Source organism: Anser brachyrhynchus, assembly GCF_964034855.1.
Source record: "Anser brachyrhynchus genome assembly, chromosome: 6".
Taxonomy (NCBI): domain Eukaryota; kingdom Metazoa; phylum Chordata; class Aves; order Anseriformes; family Anatidae; genus Anser; species Anser brachyrhynchus.
This window is the reverse complement of record NC_137700.1, coordinates 11,697,131-11,721,034: the sequence shown is the minus strand read 5'-3', so window position 1 is coordinate 11,721,034 and position 23,904 is coordinate 11,697,131. Positions and strand designations below refer to the sequence as shown.

The 23,904-nt window shown below is 37.2% G+C and overlaps 1 protein-coding gene across 2 annotated transcripts; it reads right to left on the bottom strand.

Moving 5' to 3' along the window:
• Positions 1-1,304: 1,304 nt before the first annotated feature.
• BMS1 (BMS1 ribosome biogenesis factor) lies at positions 1,305-23,854 on the bottom strand. Of its 2 annotated transcripts, none has more exons than XM_080597229.1 (23): positions 23,714-23,854; positions 23,146-23,381; positions 22,545-22,735; positions 20,910-20,989; positions 19,573-19,761; positions 18,929-19,071; positions 17,631-17,752; positions 16,797-16,993; positions 15,991-16,127; positions 14,631-15,430; positions 13,698-13,799; positions 12,411-12,568; positions 11,792-11,873; positions 10,765-10,841; positions 9,598-9,780; positions 7,822-8,010; positions 7,032-7,212; positions 6,437-6,495; positions 5,317-5,439; positions 4,174-4,321; positions 3,059-3,234; positions 2,519-2,680; positions 1,305-1,820 (listed from the first exon to the last, which is right to left on the bottom strand). In XM_080597229.1, exons 2-23 carry the CDS (start codon positions 23,328-23,330, stop codon positions 1,584-1,586), a joined length of 3,921 nt encoding a protein of 1,306 aa, XP_080453355.1. In that variant the 5' UTR covers positions 23,331-23,381; positions 23,714-23,854; the 3' UTR covers positions 1,305-1,583. The 2 variants fall into 2 exon arrangements, with proteins under 2 accessions (XP_080453355.1, XP_080453356.1); XM_080597230.1 differs by having other exon boundaries at positions 10,765-10,838.
• Positions 23,855-23,904: the final 50 nt, after the last annotated feature.

Below are 23,904 nucleotides of genomic sequence, written 5' to 3'. Positions count from 1 at the left end.
AGATACAAATGGCACCTAAGACCTAAGTTTGCTCACAACAGTATAAAAATGGGATCAAGGGGAAACACTTCTTGCAAGTTTAGGTTATACCTAACCGACACACACACACACACAGAGCCAACAGCTTTGTTGCAAAATTCTGAAGGCCGCAGTTGTTTGTTAAGCAGAGAATCTCAAATTATTTACGAATAAATGATATTCACATGACCTCAGTTGAACCTTACAGGGGAAAAGAAATTACCAGCAAATTAATTTGAGTCTGGTTTCAACCTAGTATCATATAGGCAGAAATGGATGCATTAGAATTTCAATATTAGGAGTACACAGAATGTTATGAGATTAATTAAGGAAGTCCTGAAATGCTAAACATTCGCATAGAAGTCCACAAACCCATTCAGCAGAAAGCTTTTGTGTGAGGGAACCTGAGCCCACATGGGATCTCCCATCAGAGATAGCAAGTATTACCACAGTGTAATAATAATAATGAATTTTGGCTTGACGATAAAGAGTGAATTCATTCAGGAAAGAGACCAAGAAATTACTGATTTTTATCTGAACCACTGCCTCTTTGAGGATGAAGTATTAAAAATAGGTATATCACAGTAACTATTTGATGGCGTATGTGGTGTAACAAAAATAAAATCCTCTCCTCTCCCAAAGATTGTTCAAAGCCTATCATGCTGAAAAAGATTTCAACCATTAGTTAATTTAACAGAATTGAAACTACCTGCTACTAGTACACTCATCTTAAGAAAGTTTAACTCCACACCATCAAATCAAGCTGGCCAGACACGATAAGGCATTCCCAAAGGAAGCAAATTACACTGTCTGCGCCTACCTCACAGAAAATCACTCAGTAGTTACCAGCATTCAGAAAGTATCTAACACTGCTTGGCCAGAAAGTTGCACTTACTGAGGGGTCTACTGGCAGTCTCAGCATGCCAAAACAGCTCAAGTAAGGGAAGATCTGGATGAAGCTCTATTCTGAAGATTTGTTCCAGATCTAGAGAGAAGCAGAAAAATCTGAGATGCCTTCATGCACGAACAGGTGATTTGAACAAAGGAGTAAGCTACTTTAGTGGCATCAGCTAGTGCAGCAAACCTAGAGAATGCAAAACTCATGCCCAGTAACAGGTGATCTTTGTGCCTTTTAGTGGAAGACTTGCCGACAGCAAAATTGAGGCAACAGCCCACAGTAATGCCAACGCAGAAACACATTCAGAGACATCCACTGGAGTTCCTTCTTCCACAGCAGTCCACTAGAACTAAGACAAAACACTTACAAGGAAAGAATACTCAGTAACTGGCAATAAAATACTTTATTAGCTGGACAGATTTGCAGTATGGATAAAATATACTGAAATACAAAGTCCTCCAGGATATCATGTAGAAAAATCACAATCCATACTTCTACATCTTATTTACATACATTTGCAAATGTGTTCAATAAATTGAAAGAGGTCATATTTGCATTTTTTCTTCTCTTAAAAGCACATTTAGTGTAGTCCAATGCCTTGGTTTCTTCAATAGAAAATTGCACAACTACCGTATTATTTCCATTTGCCCTGAACTCTGATGAAGTTTTACACATCCTTCTCTCCCTCACTAGATCCTTTCAAGCTTGACTTCTGCATTTTTTTCTCCCTTTGTCCCAGTATTCGATAAATTTTCTTCTTAGCCTCCTTTTGCCTCTTCAATTTTTGTTCCTCCTCCTTCTGCTTAACTTTAAGATATTCTTTAACCTGCTGTCGATGTTTTACTCTGGCTTTCTTTATCTTGTAGTTATTCACTGTACTCAAAGCGTTGAGTAAGGCCGATATCTAAAACACAAAAAAAAAAAATCAATAGAAAGTTCAGTTTTGGAGCAAGAAACAGCTGAACTGCAGCTGATAACCATATAATGAATCAGAGATTAAGGGCAAATTCCTAACAATTTTTGCACCTGTTCCCTAATGTCTGAAGTGGTTTAATGTAATCCATCTTGTTGGGAAGTTAATCAAAGATATAATTTTTGTGTACTCTGATTTTGGTTTGATACTATCTACAAGGCTGTGCTTAACTGCTACTATAAAACACAAACTGAAGTTCAGATCTTCTTGCCTGTGAAAGCACTCTGCAATTCTCAGTTTCTGAAGTAGAGTATTTGCTTCAAGTCCCATCTTGGTTAATAACACATAATAATGACAAGACACTCAAAATACTGCAACTATCAGTTTAAGTCACTCCTACTATGAGAGCACTATATCCAACTGAAATACCTTGAAAATAATATGACGAGGACAGAAGTCATATTCAGGTTTCAGGGGAAATAGCTTAATAAACAGACACTATCCACTCAGAGCCATTTCTATTTCCGTACCATGTGCCAAACAGAAAAATTGCAGTGATAAGTTTTCACTAGGAGCATAGGTATCTTTAGCATTAGCAATACATTCAAATGTAAAAACAATAGTTAGAAATGGTCTAAGCAACACATTTACCAGTAGGGAATCCGTGTTTCAGAATAGGTGATAATTACCTTCTTTTCATGAGGCTCCCTGATAACAGCTGGTCTCCACTGGTCTTTTGGAGTCTTGCCTTTCTTCTCAAGGTTCTTAGGCTTGTTCTTAAATGGCAGTGCTTTCTGCAGTGCTTTAGGAATATGGAGCTTATTGAAATGCCTTTTCTCCCTCACGATAGGCTAAAAGAATGGATATAGAACATATGTAAGATGCGTGACCCTAAGAAGTTTTCATTTTATTTTCCAACATTCCAGGGGAAAAAAAAGAAAACAAGTTCTCCACACTCTAGCACCAAACTGTGAATGAAAACTTCACTCCTACTTTACCATCCAGATTACTTTATAAACTCTCACTGATAAAAAACAATGTGCTTTCCACTGCTTCACTTCTGTCTCATACCAGGAAAGACTGTGCATAAAAACATTAAATCACATGTTCATACATATGCATATATGTGTTTATCCTGGTCTCAGTTTGCACAGGCCTAAGCCAGAGTGCAGATTGGACTGTGATCACTGGCTTAAAAAAAAAAAAAAAAACTCATGTATCAAATATACCTTATAGAGGGAATCTTTGTTTTGTTTCAATTTGATGCCTCGCTCGTGCCTCAGCTGGCCTGTTGTCTTCATTCCTCTCCAAGTATCTTTCTCACCCGCTGGCTTCAGCAAGGATGTTACAGGGTTATAAAATTTTGGGATAGAAACAGGATACCAAGTCCTCACAAAGACAATATCTGAAAGAAAATAAAAATATCACTTAGCTCTGGCAACACAGTTCATCGCATCCATATTTTAAGAAAATATTGTCTGAACAGAACATATAACTAACATCTAGACCACATGCTAATATTGTATTTGGCACATACACCAAATCTCTTCAAATTTAGGCAGAAACCATGTAATTATTTGTACACCTGGATTCCACAAAATGCCATTAAGTCATGAGGACTGTATATTCCTGAAGAGCAGCCAGCTGAATACCACCCTACTTATTCCTATTCAATTAAGGAACTAGCACAAGAGTTCATATGCCTATCTGTGCCTGTACTACGACCAATAAAAAGGATTTGCCTAACCTCTGCTTATTTTTTTTATAAAAGAACTAACCTGCTTTTGTTTTGTACTGTCCATAATTTCGCTGTGTTTAGGACAACAGAAGTCATATAAACCTAGATGAACACAAACTCACGTTCTCAACATCACAGTGACACTCAGCAAACACAGGAGATCACTAACCCCTATTCCCTGCTTAATTTCCCCAAAACATTAGGGGAAAAAAAAATGTAACCAGTTACAATGCCACCCACTGAATTTCTCAGAGAAAAAAAAACATCCTTCTAGCATTTGCACCACTAAATACAATTCACATTCATGGAGGAAAGCATACCATACTGTGTAAAACACTTCAAAACACTCAGAGAAATAAATCTCCAAGACAAACCTTTTCATCTGTATACTGTAAGACTTCCAAGTATAACTGAAAGAAATCCAACATAAACGTACTTCTTTTTTTTATTATTTCATTCTGCATCTCAGCAGATTTCATGCTTTGTGAATTCACATCTCAATTATCAGATTCCAGAGACTGAGACGCTGCATTTCAATCTGTGAAGCAGGATGAAAGTCGTGTGATAACAGCCCCTTATCAATCTTACATGGAAAGTGCAACTTACCGCTCATCAGCAACTTGTCTTCAAATGTTGCTCTAAAAGCACCTGCTGGAGCTCGGAGGGCCTTTTTGATCTGTCCTCGGATACCACTCACAGTACGAATTGCTGCACCTTCAAATTTAGCCACTTCCAACTGAGAGTTAAACATTCCCTGAAAGCGTGAATTACCCACCATTATTCAAGATGCTAAGTTTATTTCTGTGACCTATGTAGGCCACAAAAACAGAAGTAATCCTCACAAACATCTGATGAAGAAACAGGAAGAACAGAGTACTGTCTTGATACCACAAGTACTGAGCATACCAAAAACCTACTGAACTGACTTCAATTTACTTGAAGTCATCTCCTTGGAGTCATACATCAGAGGCAATGTTTTTAGCATTAAATACATACATTTAAAACTCTAAAACTGAGCATAATTGAGAGAATCTGTCCAGTTCTCTTTTTGAAAGTGATTTGCTGGAAAATAACAAACCTTAAAAGCAAGTAAACTGCCTCAACTTGCTAGCTGTGAGACTAATGCAGCTCTGCAAGACTTGTGCTTCTCCTTGCACAGGGAAATCCAGGAAAATTCTGTGTATGCTTAATGCAAATACTTGAGTGCTTGGCTGTTAGAATCAGTCCTTAGTTGCTTAATGCCCTAAATACAGAATAACCTAATTTCTTCCTCAGAGCCTAACTAATGAGAGCTGGAGGGTCAGTCAAAATTCACTTCTGCAACATTTTCCGCCCCAAACTTTTTTCTAACTGTAGTTGTGAAGTCCTAAAGTACTGCTAGAAGCCATTCTTGACCCCAGAGCTGAAATTCAGTGGGATCAAGCTGCTTGAATGACACTGTGGATAGGTTCACATTCTCCAAAGTTGTCTACCACTACAGCAAGCTAACCAGTGGGTTTGAGGAAGAAGTAAAAATAAACTAAAAAGAACGAAACAAAACAACAACAAAACCCACATCGAGTGTCAGCCAGGTGACTGTTCCAGAAATCTTGTCTGGTTAACAATAATAATTGATATTTGTTGTCTAGTACTTTTACAGACACTGTGCAATGATTATGGAGAACTTCTGCCTAAGGAAAGACAAATGAACGTATGCCCAAGTTGCACTCCTTCCTAACACTGCTGAATAGTTTTACAGTACATACATACCTTAATAAAAGAAGTGTTCTTGTAAATTTTGAATGGAAAGCCAGTTAGCTTTAATTTCTTCACAACAGTTATGGATTTGTCTAAATCAAGCACAACTCCTGTGGCAGCTATCCGGAAATCAGGCTGAAACACACAGAGATAAAAAGACATGGCTGAACCGCATTTATCACATAGCAATACATATATTTACTAAATAGTGAATAAACAATTTCATTGATACAAGTACATTGCTTTTTAGAGTTTTGAATTCAGAATTTATAACATTTACAGGAATAGCTCAGGATGACAAATACAAGCTAACTTCATACAGACTAGTTAAGATACCGCTGACACAACATTCCTGCCATTCACTAATGAGATTCTCAGAGCTTCCATTCTAATTATCTTGGAAGCAACCTGGAAGTCCTTGTTATCTTTCTGTTTTTTCTCTGTAAAACAGAACCTTGCTCAAAATCTCAAAGGAAAAGAGTCATGCACTGCTGTAAATCACTATTATGTTATAGACACATGACGAGAATAACCTTCTAATACTTGTAACACATTGTCTGTGCAACAGGACTTATACAAGGTGTATTTAAGAAAGATAATCACTACTGTTACCCTTATTACAACGCCACTCAAAAAACCTTTGTATGCTGTCTGTAATCATTGATCTCTATATGGGTAACATATGCAAAAAAAGATCATATTTGATCAATACTGCTTGAACATTATTTACAAGAATTCAAATACTCATAAAAACCCTATTGATATACAGAAAAATCACATAAAGGACAAACTTTTTCAACAGAAATATCAGAATCTCTGAATTTAAAAAGGTTTTTAAAATTATCTAAATACTGAATACCTGAAAAACAAGTAGGCATAAATCCTTCCATGGAAAACAGTAAAACAGCGTTTATCATTTTCAGTATAGCAGATAAAAATTGTTGTAGGGAAAAAAAAAGCCTCAGTTTAACTTCCTGTCTCATCACAATACATCTTTCAAAAGATGAGTCCACCCACCTGCTAAGGTCCTACAGTATCACTGTTTTACAACACGTCAATCTTCCTCCCTGAATCCATTTATTATGAAAATATAAATCCTATGGAAATTGACACTTTGTTTTAACAGACCTACCGTTGTGCCACTGACAGACTGAACTGCCAAAAATCCTGTCCCCTGAGGAGTGATTGGCCCTACAAGAAAATTAAATAAAAAAGCATGAAGGGCTTTATTATACAACATATAGCTTCTATTGAAAGCTCAAAAAGCTTAGAAACACCAGAATAATCTCAACAAATACAACCAAGGACAGGTTAAATAAAATATTCAATCCATTACTCAAATAACCAGCCCCACTAAAGTTAAAGCAATTATTTGTGCACAAATTTACTTTCATACGGAAGCATTTGTATGTCCAGCCCACGTGTGCAAGTGCTCACCTTCTCTCTGCACACAGCCAAACAAATCAGGTTCCTCCTTGATACAATACAACCAAGCAGAATGCTCACAATTTGATTAAAAGCCAAATAATCCACCTCCCTTCTTTCTCTTTTAGCAACTGCCTGTTTTACCGTACAAATTTTGTTATTTTATATTCCCCAGGGAACACAACTTCTTAAAGATCTTTCATCCCCAAAGTTCCCAGCTGTGTTTGCTTAAAATCTTTACAAAATTCTCAAGCTTTACAGGATGTAAGTAATTCAAGACAGTAGCTCCATAATGCCCTCACCCCAAAAAGTTGCTCCACAATGCATATGTTGTGGTGTGTACTTTAGAAGTCTGTGACGCCCATTGTGATCTTCAATGTAGAACATCGGGATAGTCTGAAATCGCCTCCACCCTAATGACAGAATTAAAGGATCACGTGTCTTAAGAATCTTCTTATACCATCGGTGCTTCTTCAGGCGCAACTAAGTAGAAGAAAAGATGAACAATGTTATAACAAGATAATCACACTGATTTGGAAAGTCAAGCCTTAATTTTCAGGAATGATTGAAAGCAGCTTCCATCTACACTAGAATTTTCTTACTCAGAAAGCTTTTATCCTTGAACACTCATTAATGCTAGGTTGACTGGAAATATAAAGCTAATCAGTATTTCACTTACTTCAAAATCATGTTTGCATTCATATATTACAACAAACAAAACAAAAGTATAAACTAGTAACTTTTCTCTAGCCACCTGTTGATAGAACATGAACCTCAGAGTACAAATCATGCCTGTGATTTAGCGATCACAATTAGTGTACCTTAATCCTGAGACCTATCTGCAGAACCCTATTATGAACGTTAAACAACAGTAACATTTTTCTTCCCGTTATGCATCTAAGCCTGTGAAACTCCAGCGTCTGCTATCATAGAGTTAATTGTATCAAAAGCAATTCCACTATTCAAGAGATTAAAACAAATACTTCTGTCTGATTACTATATCCTTAAGAAACAGAAAATAAAAAGCAACTCCAAACACAATAAAGCACATCTGTACTGAAAGAAAAAGTACTCACAGCTTTGGCTACATACCTGTACATATCCGACATTTCCTTCACTGTTGCCTAAACCTCCCAGGATAATAGGATAATGAGGGTCAAAATTCAGGACAAATTCACATGGGACATTCTCAATCTCTATTCGAACATACATCCCAGGCCGAAAGCCCTCATACTGCACTCTGGTCTCATCGTCTTGATCTTCAAATTCAGCTCGATTAAGCTACGTGTCAAAGAGAAAGTCACGTGTTTTACAAAACTCAAGTATTAACAACTTGTTCACGAGGTGCCGGTTCTATTTAAAACATGCTAAGATTTATATAAATCTCTCCTGAAAGATCTAATAGGTTTTATGACTTTTTATTCAGAACCATGAATCCTCTCTGCCACCATGAAATCCTTCCAATTTGAAATCCCAAGTGGGCCTGTTAGTCTGCTTGAAAGACAGCGCCCAAGAGAAGCACATGACTGAGTCACTTCTGATACACCTTTCATAAGGGTGACTTTGGATTTTAAAAGGTACAACTGTCAAAAGTACAGTTTTGATTTAGGAACCCAATTACCTTTTAAAGATAACATCCTGATCTGTAGGTGCTGCTTGTAAGGGGACAGGGCTCCTATCTTACTCAGCAGCTTAAGAATATTTGTGTCCTCAGACACTCTGTATCCTCAAATGGGTCTTTTAAAGCTCTTCTGTGCCATGTAAATGCAGATATTGTGTAAATATTTAACAAGATATCCTTGTGAATAAGAAAAGCTTTACCATCCTACTTTAGCTCCTGATGTTCAGTGATCTTGCAATGTAAGATGCCATGTTCAAGCAAACTAATTACCAATTTCATTTTTCAAGGTACTAAGATACGGCACAAATCTTGTGGCCCGAGTTTTTTTTTTTGAAGAAGTCTTCGCACATCCCCAGTTTGAGATACTTGCCCTTCCATCCTGCAGTAGGAGCACAGCCAACTGCAGGTATGTATTTCTTAAAAAGACCTCTAGTGAAACAATTGTAAATTATTTCATATAATTTTACTGGAATTACTTTTAAGTGTTCTTAGTAAGTATGTCAGTGTACCATGATTACTGATGGCACAGGCTAATACAAGAGGGTAACAATTAGTTTAATGACTATCTGGGGCAAGATTTTGTCAGAAGGGAAGACTGAAATTATTAGGAATGTAAGACAAAGTTCTTCCAAGCCAGCCAAAGAAATAAGCCACTTTTAAGTTCAGAGGATTTTATCTAGAAACAAGGCCTGGAACAAAATCAGTACCGAATTGTGAATAGTTACCCTCAAGACTCCTACTACATGTATAGAGCATCATCATCAACAATTTTTCTCAAAATCGCTTGACAGTTTGATGAGAAGACCACCATGCAAAACTAACTCATCTATTTTTAACACCGCAAAAACCACACCAAAACAATATCAGGCAAATATTTGATGCAAGTTAATATGAGAAGGATTTTCACTTCCTTCCACATAAAAAGCTTCTTCTGGGGAGAGAAGGGCATCAGGATTCCTCTCTCGTTTTTGTCGTTGTTTGGTTTATTTTTTAAGACCTGCCATGCTCGTTCCACTACTAAGTGACAAATGGATTATTGTTAAAAACTTCTAAATAGGTCAACATACGTCACGTAAACTTTATCTATTCAGTGATTTAGAATATAGTTAACTAAGTAACTCAGTTTAAATTGAACTTTCATTTGTTTGGTTTGTCATGTGTGTCTCCAGCAAAGACCTTCAGGCAAACTCTGTGCAGCATTTCTGAAAACATACAGTCAGATAAATTGACAAGTTAACAGCTTGTACCTGGGCCTGTTTATGCATTTCTTCTTTAAGATCATCAAAGTACGTGGCATCCCCTTCATCATACTCTGCATCAAACATTTCTTTCAGTTTCCTTTTCTTGTCCAGCCGCTCCTTTTTCTTTTCTTCTTCCTCAGCTTCTGGTTTGGACTTTTTTCCATCATTGCCCTCCTCCTCGTTTTCAGACTGATCAAAGATAATTTAGCAAACATGTCAAAGTGTTGACTGAAAACAAGCCATTCTGATCAACATTTTTAATACAAATTAAGAAATATGTTTTCACAATGCAAATGATTGACTTATTTCTACCTAAAATGGAAATATTTTCTAAGTTACTCATAAAAGAACATGTGACTTCGGCTATGACCAAAACATTCCATAATTTTATCACATCCCTTTTCACTAAAAGGGTTCTTGACAAAACATTTATTTTAATGTCAGGGAACAGACCCTAAAATTGGCCTGTTATTCTACATCTAAAACAAGCACGTGTAGTAGAAGAGGAAAAAAAAATTGTTGATAGCATTGACTAATACTGCTCTGAGGGAAGCACTCTAGAGGCCAGAGAGGAGCAAGCTTGTTCACAAACCATTTGAACGCTGTCAAATGGATGATGTTACCCTTAATTTTATACCTATTGTAAAGACATCAAGTTGTTCAGTCTAAAAATTTTTTGATTTTTCAATCTATATTGTCACAGATGACTACAGCTCTGTTCTTGGGAGACATCCAAGTCACAGCAGAAAAGCGCATCCACCAGTCTCTTTTATACAGATGTAAGGAATCTAAGTTTCCATTGTTTGTTGTGTTTAAACAGAGCTCTATAATCTTCCACATCAGATGACACGGTATGAACAGTTGTGATAACACTCGCTTTTAAAATATTTCTCATTCTTCAGATCCAACTCTTGATTAAGCCTGACATCTATTGTTAAACAGTGAGATGACTTAATTAATCTACTCAATTAATTTTAAACAACAAATAAGTTTGAATCTGAAAATATATGATCTTTTTATAGGTTGCAGAGTCACTTATCTTTTCTTCCTTGTTCCTATTCATTTCTTTCAAATCACAAAAATGAAATGTATTGCATAGGTTGCCTACTAGTTGATCAGAAACTCACATACACATATATATGTTGCTCCAGAATACAGAAACACAGGTCATACCTCATCTCCTTCAGCAGCAGGCTTTCCTTTGTGCACAACACCTGTTTCAAGATCTTCAAAATCTCCATACAGTTCTTCTGCAACAAGAAATAACCATGACATCTGACACCTAAGCTGTTATATTGTCCCACAGAATTTCTCATACTTTCAGTGTTGTAGTTAGAATTACTTTGTAGATTAGTTTCAGCCCAAACGTATTTCCTTCCCATCAACAGTTTTAGAAATATGTTCTGTCTTCTCTACATTCTCAGCTGAACTCCACTGGATACTCCTTTTACCTTTTGATACCTATACTTTATGTTCAAATACATAAATAAAGCTTAATCATTCTAAATGAACACATAGACACTGCCTCACAAAATTAACTGCAACATGAATGCTCTTAGTTAATACTCTAAATGACTCAAGGCACCTAGCAGAGCAATTGAGCTTCTTTATTAAAATAAATAAATAGATAAGTAAATATAGCAGACAATTTTAAAGTTTAAAAAACTCCTAAAACCATCAAACCTCAATCTGCAGAAACAGTATAGACATATTACTAAATTTTTTTAAGTTTTTCCAAACATTTATAAAACCACAAACAAAAAATAATCTTAAAAAAAACCCTCAAGATAGATCTCACTTTTGAGCGAAATGCAAGCTATCAGTTTGTCTTTCCATATTAAGAGAATTTCTGTTTATTTCCACCCAGACTATCCAAAGCAATAAAACATAGATAACAAGTAGCTAAAATAATATAAACAATGTGAAGTTGGTATGATCAAGTGTTAAATAAGGACTTCATTTCCTAATTTAAAATGTGCAGCCTCTTTTTCAGAGAGCAAATTTTCAAAATGTGCTACTTGCACATTTTTACATTTAAATATATTCACATCTGTATAATACTTTATATTACAGTTTGAAGAAAATTTCAATATATATCTAGTTCAAAACATTCTAAATGCATAACTATAAAGTTTTTTGGTTTTTTTTTTTTTTAACAACTCCTTTATCCATTAGCCATTTTTAGAAGTCTTACACATACCATCTTCCTCCAACAACTTGGCAGCATCTTTATCATCTTCCCACTTTCCTGTAACAAAGCAGTCTTTAATACTGCTCATAACCTGCAAAATAAGTGTTGATAACAGGCTTTAACTACCCAGGTCAACAACGCAAAGGTTCTCTAATTCATTTGCCTTTCCTCAACCATCTTCCCAGCTTAGAGATAATCTGATATTCTCACACACAGCTTCGTATCAAGACATCATTACCAAAACTATATAATGCCTCAGCTGAAAGCAGGAATGAGAAACCACCTCAAATCTTGCCCAAATGTCTTTACACATCATATTTTCCCTCATGATTCCCGTTTTTTTGTTTTTTACATAAACAGAAAACTATGATCCATCAGATAGTTGAGAGGCAAGCATTAAACTATCTTATTCTACCTAGGTTTCCATTCAAGTGAGAACAGACCTTGAAACCTGTTAGCTAGTAAATACATCTAATGACCTTAAGTAGCAGAATGTATGACACTCATTGTCCCTTGCATAGGTTTGTTTCAATGCCACTCCTCAATAACAACTTAGTAGTGCTTTTGAAGACATACCCAAGACATAACCATTATAAGATTTGCAAAAATAATTATCTAAGTGCATTACCTCTTCTAAGTCCCAGTCCTGAGGCTTTTCTATCAGAAATTTGGAGCAGTCAAGAGCATTAGCCTTCTCTTTGGATTCTTTGTCTGGACGTCTGACTTGAAACAAACCTCCAAGTTCATCACCTGCATCCTCACTTTCATGTTCGTCGTCCTCAACAGCTACATGAAACATAAAGACAGTGATTATATCCTCCACAGTCCATAGCTTCCATTTGTCAACCACCTCTTTTCCACCTTGTTTCACAACACTTGCAGTAGTTTGAGGGAAAAAAAAAGCAAGCTAAAAGCACCTTATATCAAAAATATCAAAGACTGAAAAAAAAGTCATGGTTCTGATCCAGTGTAAGAGTTGAACTAATAAATAAACAAGGAACAAGTCAGGTAAGCAACAGCCAGGAAGGTAACTATATGCTGTGACCATACTCTGCTTCAGTTGTGCAGTTGTTCCATATTGAAACATAATTTACTTCACAAATTTCATGTACTTACTTGAACAACCTGAAATCTAGTTCTATTTGCGTAACGGGAATCAGCAACCAAAAATAATGCCCAATAAGTAAACAGAGTGTTCTCTCAATACCATGACTAGAAACAATACCAAAATGATCTGGCAGTAAAAGCAACACTAAGCTAGTCTTTAAATCAAGGATACTGGACTTGAAAATCTGCCAGTAAATCTTTCCATTCCTGCACTGTGGGAGGTTTATAGAAGTCAAATTCTTATTTTGTATGTTCAGACAACTACTGGAAAAGTTGTGAATTACATAGGACAAATTGTATAAAAACCTATTTTATCTTCTTTTTAAGTCAGCTGGCTTATTTATTGTTTTTCCTTGACAAACACCCTTATCTCAGACATGATAATACTAAGACATGTCTAAAAGAATATTCCATTCTCTGTCACTGTGAGACAGAAATTACTGAAAACAGCCAATAAAAAGACACGCCTTTATGAAAGGCATCAATCACCATAATGGATCTGTGTAATAACTACTATACAATTATAGAAAGGACTAAAATTTTGATGTCTTGGGGAAAATAGTTATTCCGTAAAACATGAGTAACAACCCAGTAGTCTGCCAAATGAGCTCAAAATGTTTTTATTGGAAAAGTAAAAACTGTCTTTATTAAAATTATCAGTGAAAATTAGTATTGGCAATTAAGTAACTCAATTAACTCCTCTCAAGCCTCCCTCTAAAAGTGCTCCAAGATTTAGACTTAGGAACTGGGTAGCAGCTAAAAGCCTAGTATATATTAAGATAGTACAAGTTTCCAGACAAATCTGTACCTGTTCCATATACAAGTTTACGAAGATTAGGGGTTGACTGTTGCTGTCTTAGAAAGGCCTGAGCTGCCTTCTGTGTGAGGTCCTCTTTCCACTTCAGTGCACCTGAAAAGGAAAAAATGCAAATTCCATCCCCAGAAAATGGCAAAACTTAGGAACTACATAAATAATTTAAATAAGGACATAGCCGCCACAGGCTTAAGAAATGTAAACAAAACCCAGTTTATCTTTTTTTCATACTTCATATATACACAGAAACATAAGTTGTGGCTAACAGGTTTTATCTTTTTTTTTTTCTCCTGATGAATGCTAATTGTAGAAGGACAAAAGCGTAAGAGATTATTAGCAATAATAACAAATTTGACTACTTTCATGATGATACTTTTCCTGTCCAAAGAGTCACAAAATGGTTGAGGCTGGAAGGGACCTCTGGAACTTATCTTGTCCAGCCTCCCTACTCAAGTAGGGTCACCTAGAGCAGGTTACCCAGGACCACCCAAACAGCTTTTGAATCTCTCCGAGAATGGAGATTCCGCAGCCTCTCAGGGCAACATATTCAAATGCTCAGGTCAATGGTTAAAACATTTTAGTAATATTCCCCCAAGAACGGTTTATTCTTTCTAAATGTAATAGAGCGTCTTAATTTATTTTACACACATATCCAGAAAGATTAAAGAAAAGAAGAAACGTATATAGAAACACTGGATTTTATAAAACGAATCACCTCCATTTTTGAGCAAGGAAACCTGAGACCTGCTTACTACACTGCAAATCAAAGGCTTAACAACAAATAATCTGAGTTTTCCAAACTTGAAGTTGGCCACTCAATACATTGCTGCCCCTCCAATACATATAATATTTACTCATTACAATATCCTTTACCAGTGAACCCAATAAAAAAATCTGCATTAGAAAAATTTAACATGCGCAGTCTACCTGCAGTGTCAGCAGAAAAATCTGTTTTTTCTTCATACTCCTCTTCCTCTCTCAGTAGATTTTCAATATCATCATCTTCAGCTTCTACAGCTTCAAGTTTATTCTGTCTAGAACTATCAGCTTTCTTTATCCAAGTGTGCTGAAATTGTTTCTGATTTGACACTTCAGCTTCTAATTCATCATGTGATTGTTCTTCGTCATCTCCCTCATCAAGGGATTCAACCTCAGATTCTGATGCCTCTTCTGCTGTGCAATTTCCCGAATCTGTAGTGAGCACTGTTTTCTTTTTCAGACTGCGAGCTGACAGTTGTGATCTCATTTCCCTATCTTCACTAGCTATTTCATATTTTTCAGAGTCAGCAACTCCTTTGCTTACGGCCTCGAATTCACTATCTGAGCTTTCATTCCTGTATGTGCCTTGCTCATCGTAATCATCTTCCTCCACCTCGTTCTCTTCAGGTGCAGTTTTTCCTTCTTCTTCAGAACTCATTTCAAGATCGTCCTCACTATCTGCAAATGCTGGCAGTTCACTCATGGATTCTTCTTTAGCCACCTCTGTTTTCAGGCGCTTAGCACTCCCAAGAGCCATCTCTTCCCCTTCGTCACTTTCTTCCTCCGCATCTTCTTCATCGTCACCATCACTTCCATCCTCAGACATGGCTTCTTCTTCTTCTTGGTCGTCTTCCTCATCACTAACTGCATCATCATTTTCTTTCTTCTCTTCTTCATCAAATAATGCCTTCCGACGTACTCTTCCAGTCTTCAAATCAATCTGCCTCTCTTCTTTTGGCATCACAAACCTGTTTTTTCAAAGATCACATTTGGGGGGAAGAGAGTGAAGTGCAAGGAAATTTTAGTGAAACAATTAAGCTTCATGTTAATTTTAAACCCTTTTTGTAGGAGGAATATAAAAAACACAGAGAGGTTATAGAAAACACTAGAAAGGCAACAGACTTATTTAAGTATGGTAAGCCTCTTAGTTCAAGAATACACACTACATTATAGGCACACAGAATTCTAAGAAATTTCTTAATTTGCCACTGAATGAAAACAGGTTATACAAAGAATTTCACTAAAGATTATGACTACCGCTCTCCAAAGCTCTGACAAAAAGCACAGTTGAACTTCTTAAGACTGTATCAGCAAGACATTTCTGGATGGCAGAATTATACTGCTTGCAAAACTTTCTTAACACCAATTATTTCTCAAAATATATACTTGGCATGAGAAGTCTTCGAAGAAGAAGAAATAAGCAATGAGCCATTTTACTAATTGTGCTCTATTAAGAATTTTTCTTAAGTTAAAACATAAAACCAGAGACCCTTTAATGTTCAAACACTACTCAAAATTCAAAACTTACTCTTGTCCCACATCTTCTGAACCTAATGGTCTGGAGTCCATGAAGAGAGAAACCTTGCTTGATGCCATCTTAACATCAATGGCTGAATGAGTGGAGATGAGGCTCTGAACTAGTTCATGATTTGGTCTCACGCCCTCCTGGAAAACAAACATTTTTTTACATTTAAATTAGGATGAATAAATAAACACCTAATGAAGTCATTAATCTGCCTAAAACAGTAGAAATAGGCATTTGTAAAGAAAAAAATTCTGAAGCATTTTCAATAAACATTTTCTCAGCGTAGCAAGGTCTCACCTCTTTCAAGAATGCATGTAATATTAACCCATGAAAAATGAAAGATGGCCTCCTTCAGAGTATGTAACCACTACGGTAAATATAAGCCATCTTATGTGCTATCGACCTTTAGAAGAATACAGAGGAAAACAGCTGAAGTCAATTATTTCATATGCAAATATACGCCAACTCTCCTTTTGACTAGTCAAATCCTTTAAGTGCTTTCCTGCAAGTACCCTACTTTACAAAGCAAGAATAATAATACCCCAGCACCAGGAGCTTCCATAAATCTTAAGTCAATGTTTTGAAAGTTTCCAAAACTAACTTCAATTACTTACTAGTAATTGATCTTTCAAATGTTTTGCACAATATTTTACAAAGAAAAATCACTAGAGTAGAAAAAGTAGTTAACCAATATATAGGGATTTTTTTTTCTTTTTAAGAAGCTTATTATTAAGCACTTAATTTTGACTCTAAAGGTGAAAACTACATTCTGTAAGAAAGGAGAATTCGTATCAACAACATTCCTTTACCTCTTCGTTTTCATGAGCGTGGCTTCCACCAAGGTCAATATACACTGCATCTTTATCATACACGATACCCCCCACTCCTGAGAGAGGGGCATAGATTAGCTTCTCTTTCTCACTTAACGAACGCTTCTTCTGTTGTTCAGGTAGAGCACAGGGGTCTGGTAGGAAACTCACATCACTCACGGTAAAGTCCCCTACACCTGGAGTGACAGACAACGAAGCAATAAGGCTTTCACAAAGTTTTAATTCTAAAATGTGTACAATTCATCACAAGGAGGTAAAGAAATATTACAGCAAGCTTTGTATCAAATATCTGATTCTTCTGTTTACCACTGAACTTAGAGAAGCTTGCATATGTTCACTGGAATATTGAAAAACTTTATGTTTGTCTAACTGTTTTTAATAAGAAAACTACTAACTCACTTTTTCTGAACAGGATTGCAAATTTAGTATTAAACCATCTCCGAATTTAAGCATTTAAATCATGCACTTAAATATTAAGTTTATTCAATGAGTATGAGAAATTTTACATAAGCCAAATTTCATTTTCACTACTAGAGCTATTTTACACTACAAGCATCTTTTAAAGAGAAACACCACTGAAGATCTTTAGAAGCTGCCAATATTAACACTATAAGAAAACTGCAGAATTAAAAGCAAAACTATTTACAAGAATATATTTCTACAGAAATGTTATTATAAAAAATAATTTCCAAGAGCATAGAAAGGTGAAAAATTTTACAACGTACTGCTTAAAGATGCAAATAAATTCACAATAAAAATAACATCAGCTACACAGATCAGCACAAATACAGTTTTAAGAATCTGATAAATTACCTGGCATATGAATTTGGCTTTTATTTTTTAGGTGTGCTCCTCTTAAGTAGCCGTAAACTGATACCTTCCTGTCACATTTGGGATTGATTCGGACATCCTCTGGGTTTGTCAAATCTTCCATTCTACCCAACATTTACAAAAAATAAAATTAAGAGAATAGAACCATGGCACCAATAAGTCATGCTTTGCAAACTCTAAAAACAAAACTGGTATAAGACAAATATCATGAAGGAAAAAAAAAAAACAAAAATATTTTCCAATTTTATTTTACAAGTTGCATCATGTCCAACAACATATTTCCAGAAGACATACTGACATTTCCCTAAACATATACCTCTTGCTTAACATTTTAATCATTATTTATATGCTTTCCACACACAACACTCCTCAAATCAATTCTGCTAGTAGAGGGAAAACGGGTTACCACCATAAGAATCTGAAAGATGTATTCCCTTCAGCCATGTAGTACCTTCTTTTCCTTAATAATGTCACTGAGCAACACAAAAAATACCACAGGGACAGGCAGAGGAGAAGATAGACTGATTTCAGGCAGATGAGATGGAAACTGCAACCACCGCTGCTTTCTACACTGCACAAAGGAGGGAACAAAAACAGCCAAGGAGGGGACGCTTGTTCTGGCTGCAGGTGAACTTAAAACCCAGCCAGAAACCCAAGTAATTTTAACAGTTAGAGTAACCTAAAACAATGTGACAAAGACTACACAATATTTTTTTCTCTTTTTCCATGTCTTTGCTTTACGTATTTCACAGGACTTTGCATGATGCTTAGCTACTTCTGTAACATTTTTTTCTAAATAATTTCAGCTTTGAAAGAAACTGTTCTAGATCCTTGTAAGAGTTTAATCATAACTGTAAGCATTCTGACAATAAAACATGAAAGGAGAGGTAATTTCTCAGGTAGGTACAGCCATCATCAAGATCACTTTCATGTTGCACATGAACTAATTCACGAGCCCTTGTTAAACTGCTAGAGTGCTTTTACTTTTCTACAGAGATTTAATATAATCATAAACAAGGAGGATCCTTTAATTATTTTTTTTTCCTGGGTTTCAACAGGATTTACTATATACCAAAGGCCAGGCAACATGATCCAGTTCAAGTAGAAAATGAATGGCTGAACTCACGGACACAAACTTATGTTTTAATTTCCTCCAAGCCATCAAGATAATTACTAAATATCCGTTACACACATAAAGCTGACTGGTTCTAATAATATAGCCTTTTTAACTGCAAAGGTGTTTTCTATGCTGAGACTGAAGATCAGAGAAAAGCACACACCTGTCCACAAGAACATATGGGTGAGACGTTTGCCACGTAAGAGGTCGGAATTTCATAACGGAGATAAAACGCCCTAAGTTGTGAATTTCCTGCTTTTGATATTCTCCATGAACCATCCCAGACAGATAGAACAGCTTAGCACCCTAAACACATTAAAACGACACAAAAACATTAAATATCATTTTAGTACCTGCAAAACTGAAAAAGCTAATGGAATTCTAATTTGTAAGTCATAAACGTAAATTGCAATTTAAAATGGATTCCAAAAGATCAAACTAATTAGCTTATTTCAACATGAAAACTGCCCCCTAAATCTTAGGAGAAAACAATTCACAGTGAAAAAAAAAAGCTGCAAAGGTTCAATTTGTCTCCTGCATTGAACAAGCATATCCCCCTTGCATAATACCTGCGTAACAGACCTTTTTACTAGTACAACACGTTTAGTAGCTTGGGACACAGAATAATTATCCAAGTATTTCAGTAAATAGAAGATCACGTTATTTGATATAATATCAAAATTTTCCATTTAGAGTATTATTAAAAGGATTTTAACAGTGCCATAATTTTTTTTTAAGTATTGCCTTATTCTTAATTCAGCCTAATTTAATGCAAAATACACAGAAAATGAATGTTGGATGTCATACCGGATATACTTCAGTCCAGAATCTGTGCTTTAACTTCTTCTTTGTCTTCTTTAATTGTTTGTTGTTCTTGAACGTATCCAGGTGGGTAAGAACTCCCATAATTTTGGGAAAGCCATGTACCTGACAAATGTTCAGGAATTCAAATGTTTCCATCTCAAATCCAAAGCTGGCATCAATGAGCATCAGAACCTGAAGACACAAGATCATCATTTCACTAGAAGACCACCATGATGCCTGTACGAGCTAATTTCAAAGACCAAGCCTTTGAATTCATAAGCTTCTTCAGAACCAAAATCTTGCAAAAGTTTTGTTATTTATTTTCATACAACCTGAAAATCAACTTGGTATTTTTAATTACAGTATGCATCTTAACTACTTCAGTAGTTCAGTTTAGGAAATAAAATCTGCTTTTCCAGTCAACCAAATCTTTGCACAGATCTCATTTGCACACTCTCTCTAACAGAACCATAGAAGAACACAGCTGCCCTATGAATACAATAATATACACTATTATACTGAGGCTCGAACGGGTGTTTACTTGGCAAATTTTAAAAATGAAAAATTGAGCACCCTCCAATATTTGCAGGAATGCCTGATAAAATTAATAAATCCCCTCAGCTTTGGATATATTTCTCTTAGATTCACTAAGGCCTCTAAGGCAGAGTGTTTCGGTAAAGCAAGACAAACAAGCTTTCTTCACACACTGCAATACTGCTGTGCATCACTCAAATACACTGACACAGGAAACTGGCACCCAAAGTAGCATGAAAATGGAAGCAAAGCAATGTTAGGTCCTCAGCAATGAAGAACTTAAAATGCATAGCAACTGATGAAAAAGGTTGGCAAGTTATTACGTAATCTCAGCCTCCTAACAATAAGCCCAAATAGATTCTCTGTGTCACTGTGTGCATTCAGCATCTTAAACATGTCACACGTACTTACTAACAGATTTTTGCAGATTTCTTTAATACTTCTCACTTCATCGAGTAGAAAACATGCAGATAGAACAGTATCTGGACTATTGCATGTACTTGAATTCAGTCAATATTTAGCTAAGGATCTCAAGCCCTAATCGGCTATGAACACTAAATGTACACAAAATAAAATTCTACATAGATACATGGACTGTGCATCAGGTCCTCAATACAAATAGACTTAATACATTTTACTAAAAGTTACAAAGGTGATTGCGTTTCACTGAAATCAACCACATGGCTGCATAGCAGCCTTCAAAGACAAACATCAGATTGCACCAAAAACACTCTTGGTGCAGTCTAGTCAAAAGAAGTACTTTCAATATGAATTATAATAAAAATGACCATCTATTGTTAACTTACCAAATCAGCAACTTTAGCCAGGTCAATCATTGTGTTAATGTCACATCCACATTCAATAATAGTTAGCCTGCGTTTTTTACCTGAAAACAAGATTAAGAAGAACCAAAAACTGAAACAGAAAGCAAATTAATTACTCCACAGCTTGCTTTTCAATTTATACTCCTTAAGTTCCTAAATAGTAACTGGCACTCACATTCTTCTCTAGCATACAGACTGACAAATATGTGAGATTGTACAAGTGCCTGTTAACAAACACTTTTATTTCTGCTAAATTTTAACCTTTTGTTTTAAAATTACCAGGTTGCATACATGGTTTCAAAGAAGTTGTCCTGATTTTTCCAAAAACAATGCTAACAGCAAAAAAGGTTGTTTTTTGTTGTTGTTGTTTTTTTTTACTTTGAAGAAAACCTCTGCTTATCCTTAGTAACCCATAGTTAGTACCAAGGACTTTATTTTACAGATACTTTTTGTCCTTTTGAAATTACCAGGAAAAATACACCCTGATGCATATTTAAAAAAGAAAAAAAAAAAGAGTAGAGGGCAAGAAAGATTTCTTAACATGCACCTCAATTAGAAGAAAGTACCCAGAGTTAATTTGACCTGACTAACCAGAGCTGTCTACTGAAACTTTAGACAACAAGAATGACAACTTTAAATAACTATTGTCTAAAGTTATCAAAGTTCAGTCCCTGCATCCCAGTAGACCAACCAAGAAGTCCAATTTAACACATTTTTCCCTTTTCCATATTTGTCAATTATTCCTTGCAAATAGCAGATCACAGAATCGTAGAATGACTCACGTTAGAGAAGATCTCTAAAATCATCTAGTCCTGCCTTTAACCCAGTACTGACAATTCCACCACTAAACCATGCTACGGAGTTCTACATCTACATCCTTCTTGAAGGCCTCCAGGGATGGTGACTCAACCACTTCCCTGGGCAGCCTGTTCCAATGCTGCACAGATTTATTAATTTAAATCTGTGGAGTCTACCTACACCAAACACCGCTGTCTGGGTCCAAGCAAGATCTCCCTTAAAAATTCTTTCACTGAGATGCTCCTCCTAGGACCTCAGTGATCCAACTGGTAATATGCAAGAAAAGTAAAGAAAAGAACAGGCTAGGCCAAGGGGAAATTGGGACTGAAAATTTCACAAAAAAGAAACGGAAATGACTAGGGGGTGAGATGGAGAAACATAACTAGAAATGGCTAAGCAAATTAACTCTTGGTCTAAGAAAGAAAGGTAAACAAAGATGGGACTATAAGACGGGGAACCTTAAAGAATGAGAAACTCATGTAGAGGGTAAGATAAAGCTAGAAAAAAACAGTTCAAGAGGGAAAAGAGAACCCAATAGAAAACAAGAACTAGGAAAAAATATTTGGGGATGGAAAAAACAGACAAAAGGCCAGAAAGAAAAAACAGAACTGGGATCCCAGCAGGGTGGAAAGAACAAGTTTAGAAGGGCAAAAGCCCTAGTCTCACTATTCTGTCACTGTTAACAAGTATGCCTGATAACACACCCAAATGATTTCTTCAACGTGACCAAGAATTATGAGAATGTGAACACGTCCTAGCTCTAAAAGAAAGACAACTAGGGAGTGTAAAATAAGCATTTCTATTTATCTTTGTTCTCACCTGAAACAATAGTAACAGGACCCCGGATTTCAACCAATTTTTGTCTTGTGAAGTTCTTAATGAGACATTTTATTAAGGTGCTCTTTCCAACCTTGGGAGGGCCAACAACAACCACCACCACAGGAGGTGGCTCCAAAGGAGTACGGTCAACCACAGGGATGTGATGTTTTTTAGTCTTCAAATCCTGAGTTCTGAAATTTATAACAAACAGAAGAAAAACGTACAATTCAGTAACATTTCTTTTTGAAAATCTTCAGCAGATGCAAAAATCCAAACATGAAGTTTCAACAAGCGCCTGGATGCTACCATCTATGTGGAACTCCAACAATCTAAAGAGCTGCACAGATTTTGTTCTTTCCATTAAGAATAGCATACCTGCAGCACATAACACAGATGCAGAAAGCACTACACTGGTGACACACGTGTAAGTTACAACACAACCTTGTAAATGATGAAAGCGTCATAAGCATGCCAGTGAAAGTTACACTACGCGCATTTCTACACAAAGGAGCAAAGAAACCCCGGCCAACGTCTATTCAGCCGCCTGACTCTGCACGTTGTATAACATATATATATATATATATATATCCCTGTTCCTTACCTATGGAAAGTCCTGGCCATCCGCACTGCGGACTGGACCGTGAAGGCTTTGGGGTTTCTTTTCCGAGCATCCTCCTCTTCCCCTATTCCTAGATCATTGAGGTAACGTTTCCTTTTCTTCTCCGCCTTCGGTCCACTGTGCTTTGCACGGTGCTTCTTCTTCTTCTCTTTCTCCTTCTCCTCCATCTTACTCGTTCAGCAGCAGCCCACAGCCAGCCAGCAGCAGGCAGACGGCTCCTGCGTGCGGCACAGGAAGCGAAGCCATCAGCCCACGTGTAACACCGCGCACCCGCGACCGCACCAGCACCCTGTGGGACCCGCTCCAGGCGCCGGCCGCCTCCCGTCCCGCCCGGCCACCCGCGGCCACCACCGGCCTCGGCGCTCCCGGGGCTGCCAGCACCGCGCGGCCACCGCAGGGCTGGGCCGGGCCCGGCCTCCTCCGCGCCCAGCAGGCCGCGGGCCTCGGGGCGGCCGGGCCCGCTCACGGGCAGCGCCGGGCCGGGCAGCGCCGGGCCGGGCCGCCCCTACCCGCCCGGAGCCCGGTGCCGCCCGGGGAGCGCGGCACCCACCTGCCCGCTGCCTCCGCTCCCAGCGCCGCGCTGCCGGTTCCCTTCTCCCCCGAAAACAGCGGCTGCGACCGCCGTTCCGGGCTGCCGGCGGAACCCTTTCGCCGTCGCACCGTAGGGCGGGCGGGGAGGCGGGTAGACCTGTCGGCCCGGAGGACAGGGGCAGGCCTGTCGTCCCGGCCCTTTGTGTCGGT

Coding starts and splice junctions, on each gene's coding strand:
- BMS1 (XM_080597229.1), bottom strand. CDS start 23,330: ATGGAGGAGAAGGAGAAAGAGAAGAAGAAGAAGCACCGTGCAAAGCAC. Junction 15,431..15,990: donor TCAGAAGATGTGGGACAAGA/GTAAGTTTTGAA, acceptor TTGAAAAAACAG/GTTTGTGATGCCAAAAGAAG. Junction 10,842..11,791: donor CAAGTTGTTGGAGGAAGATG/GTATGTGTAAGA, acceptor TTCTTGTTGCAG/AAGAACTGTATGGAGATTTT.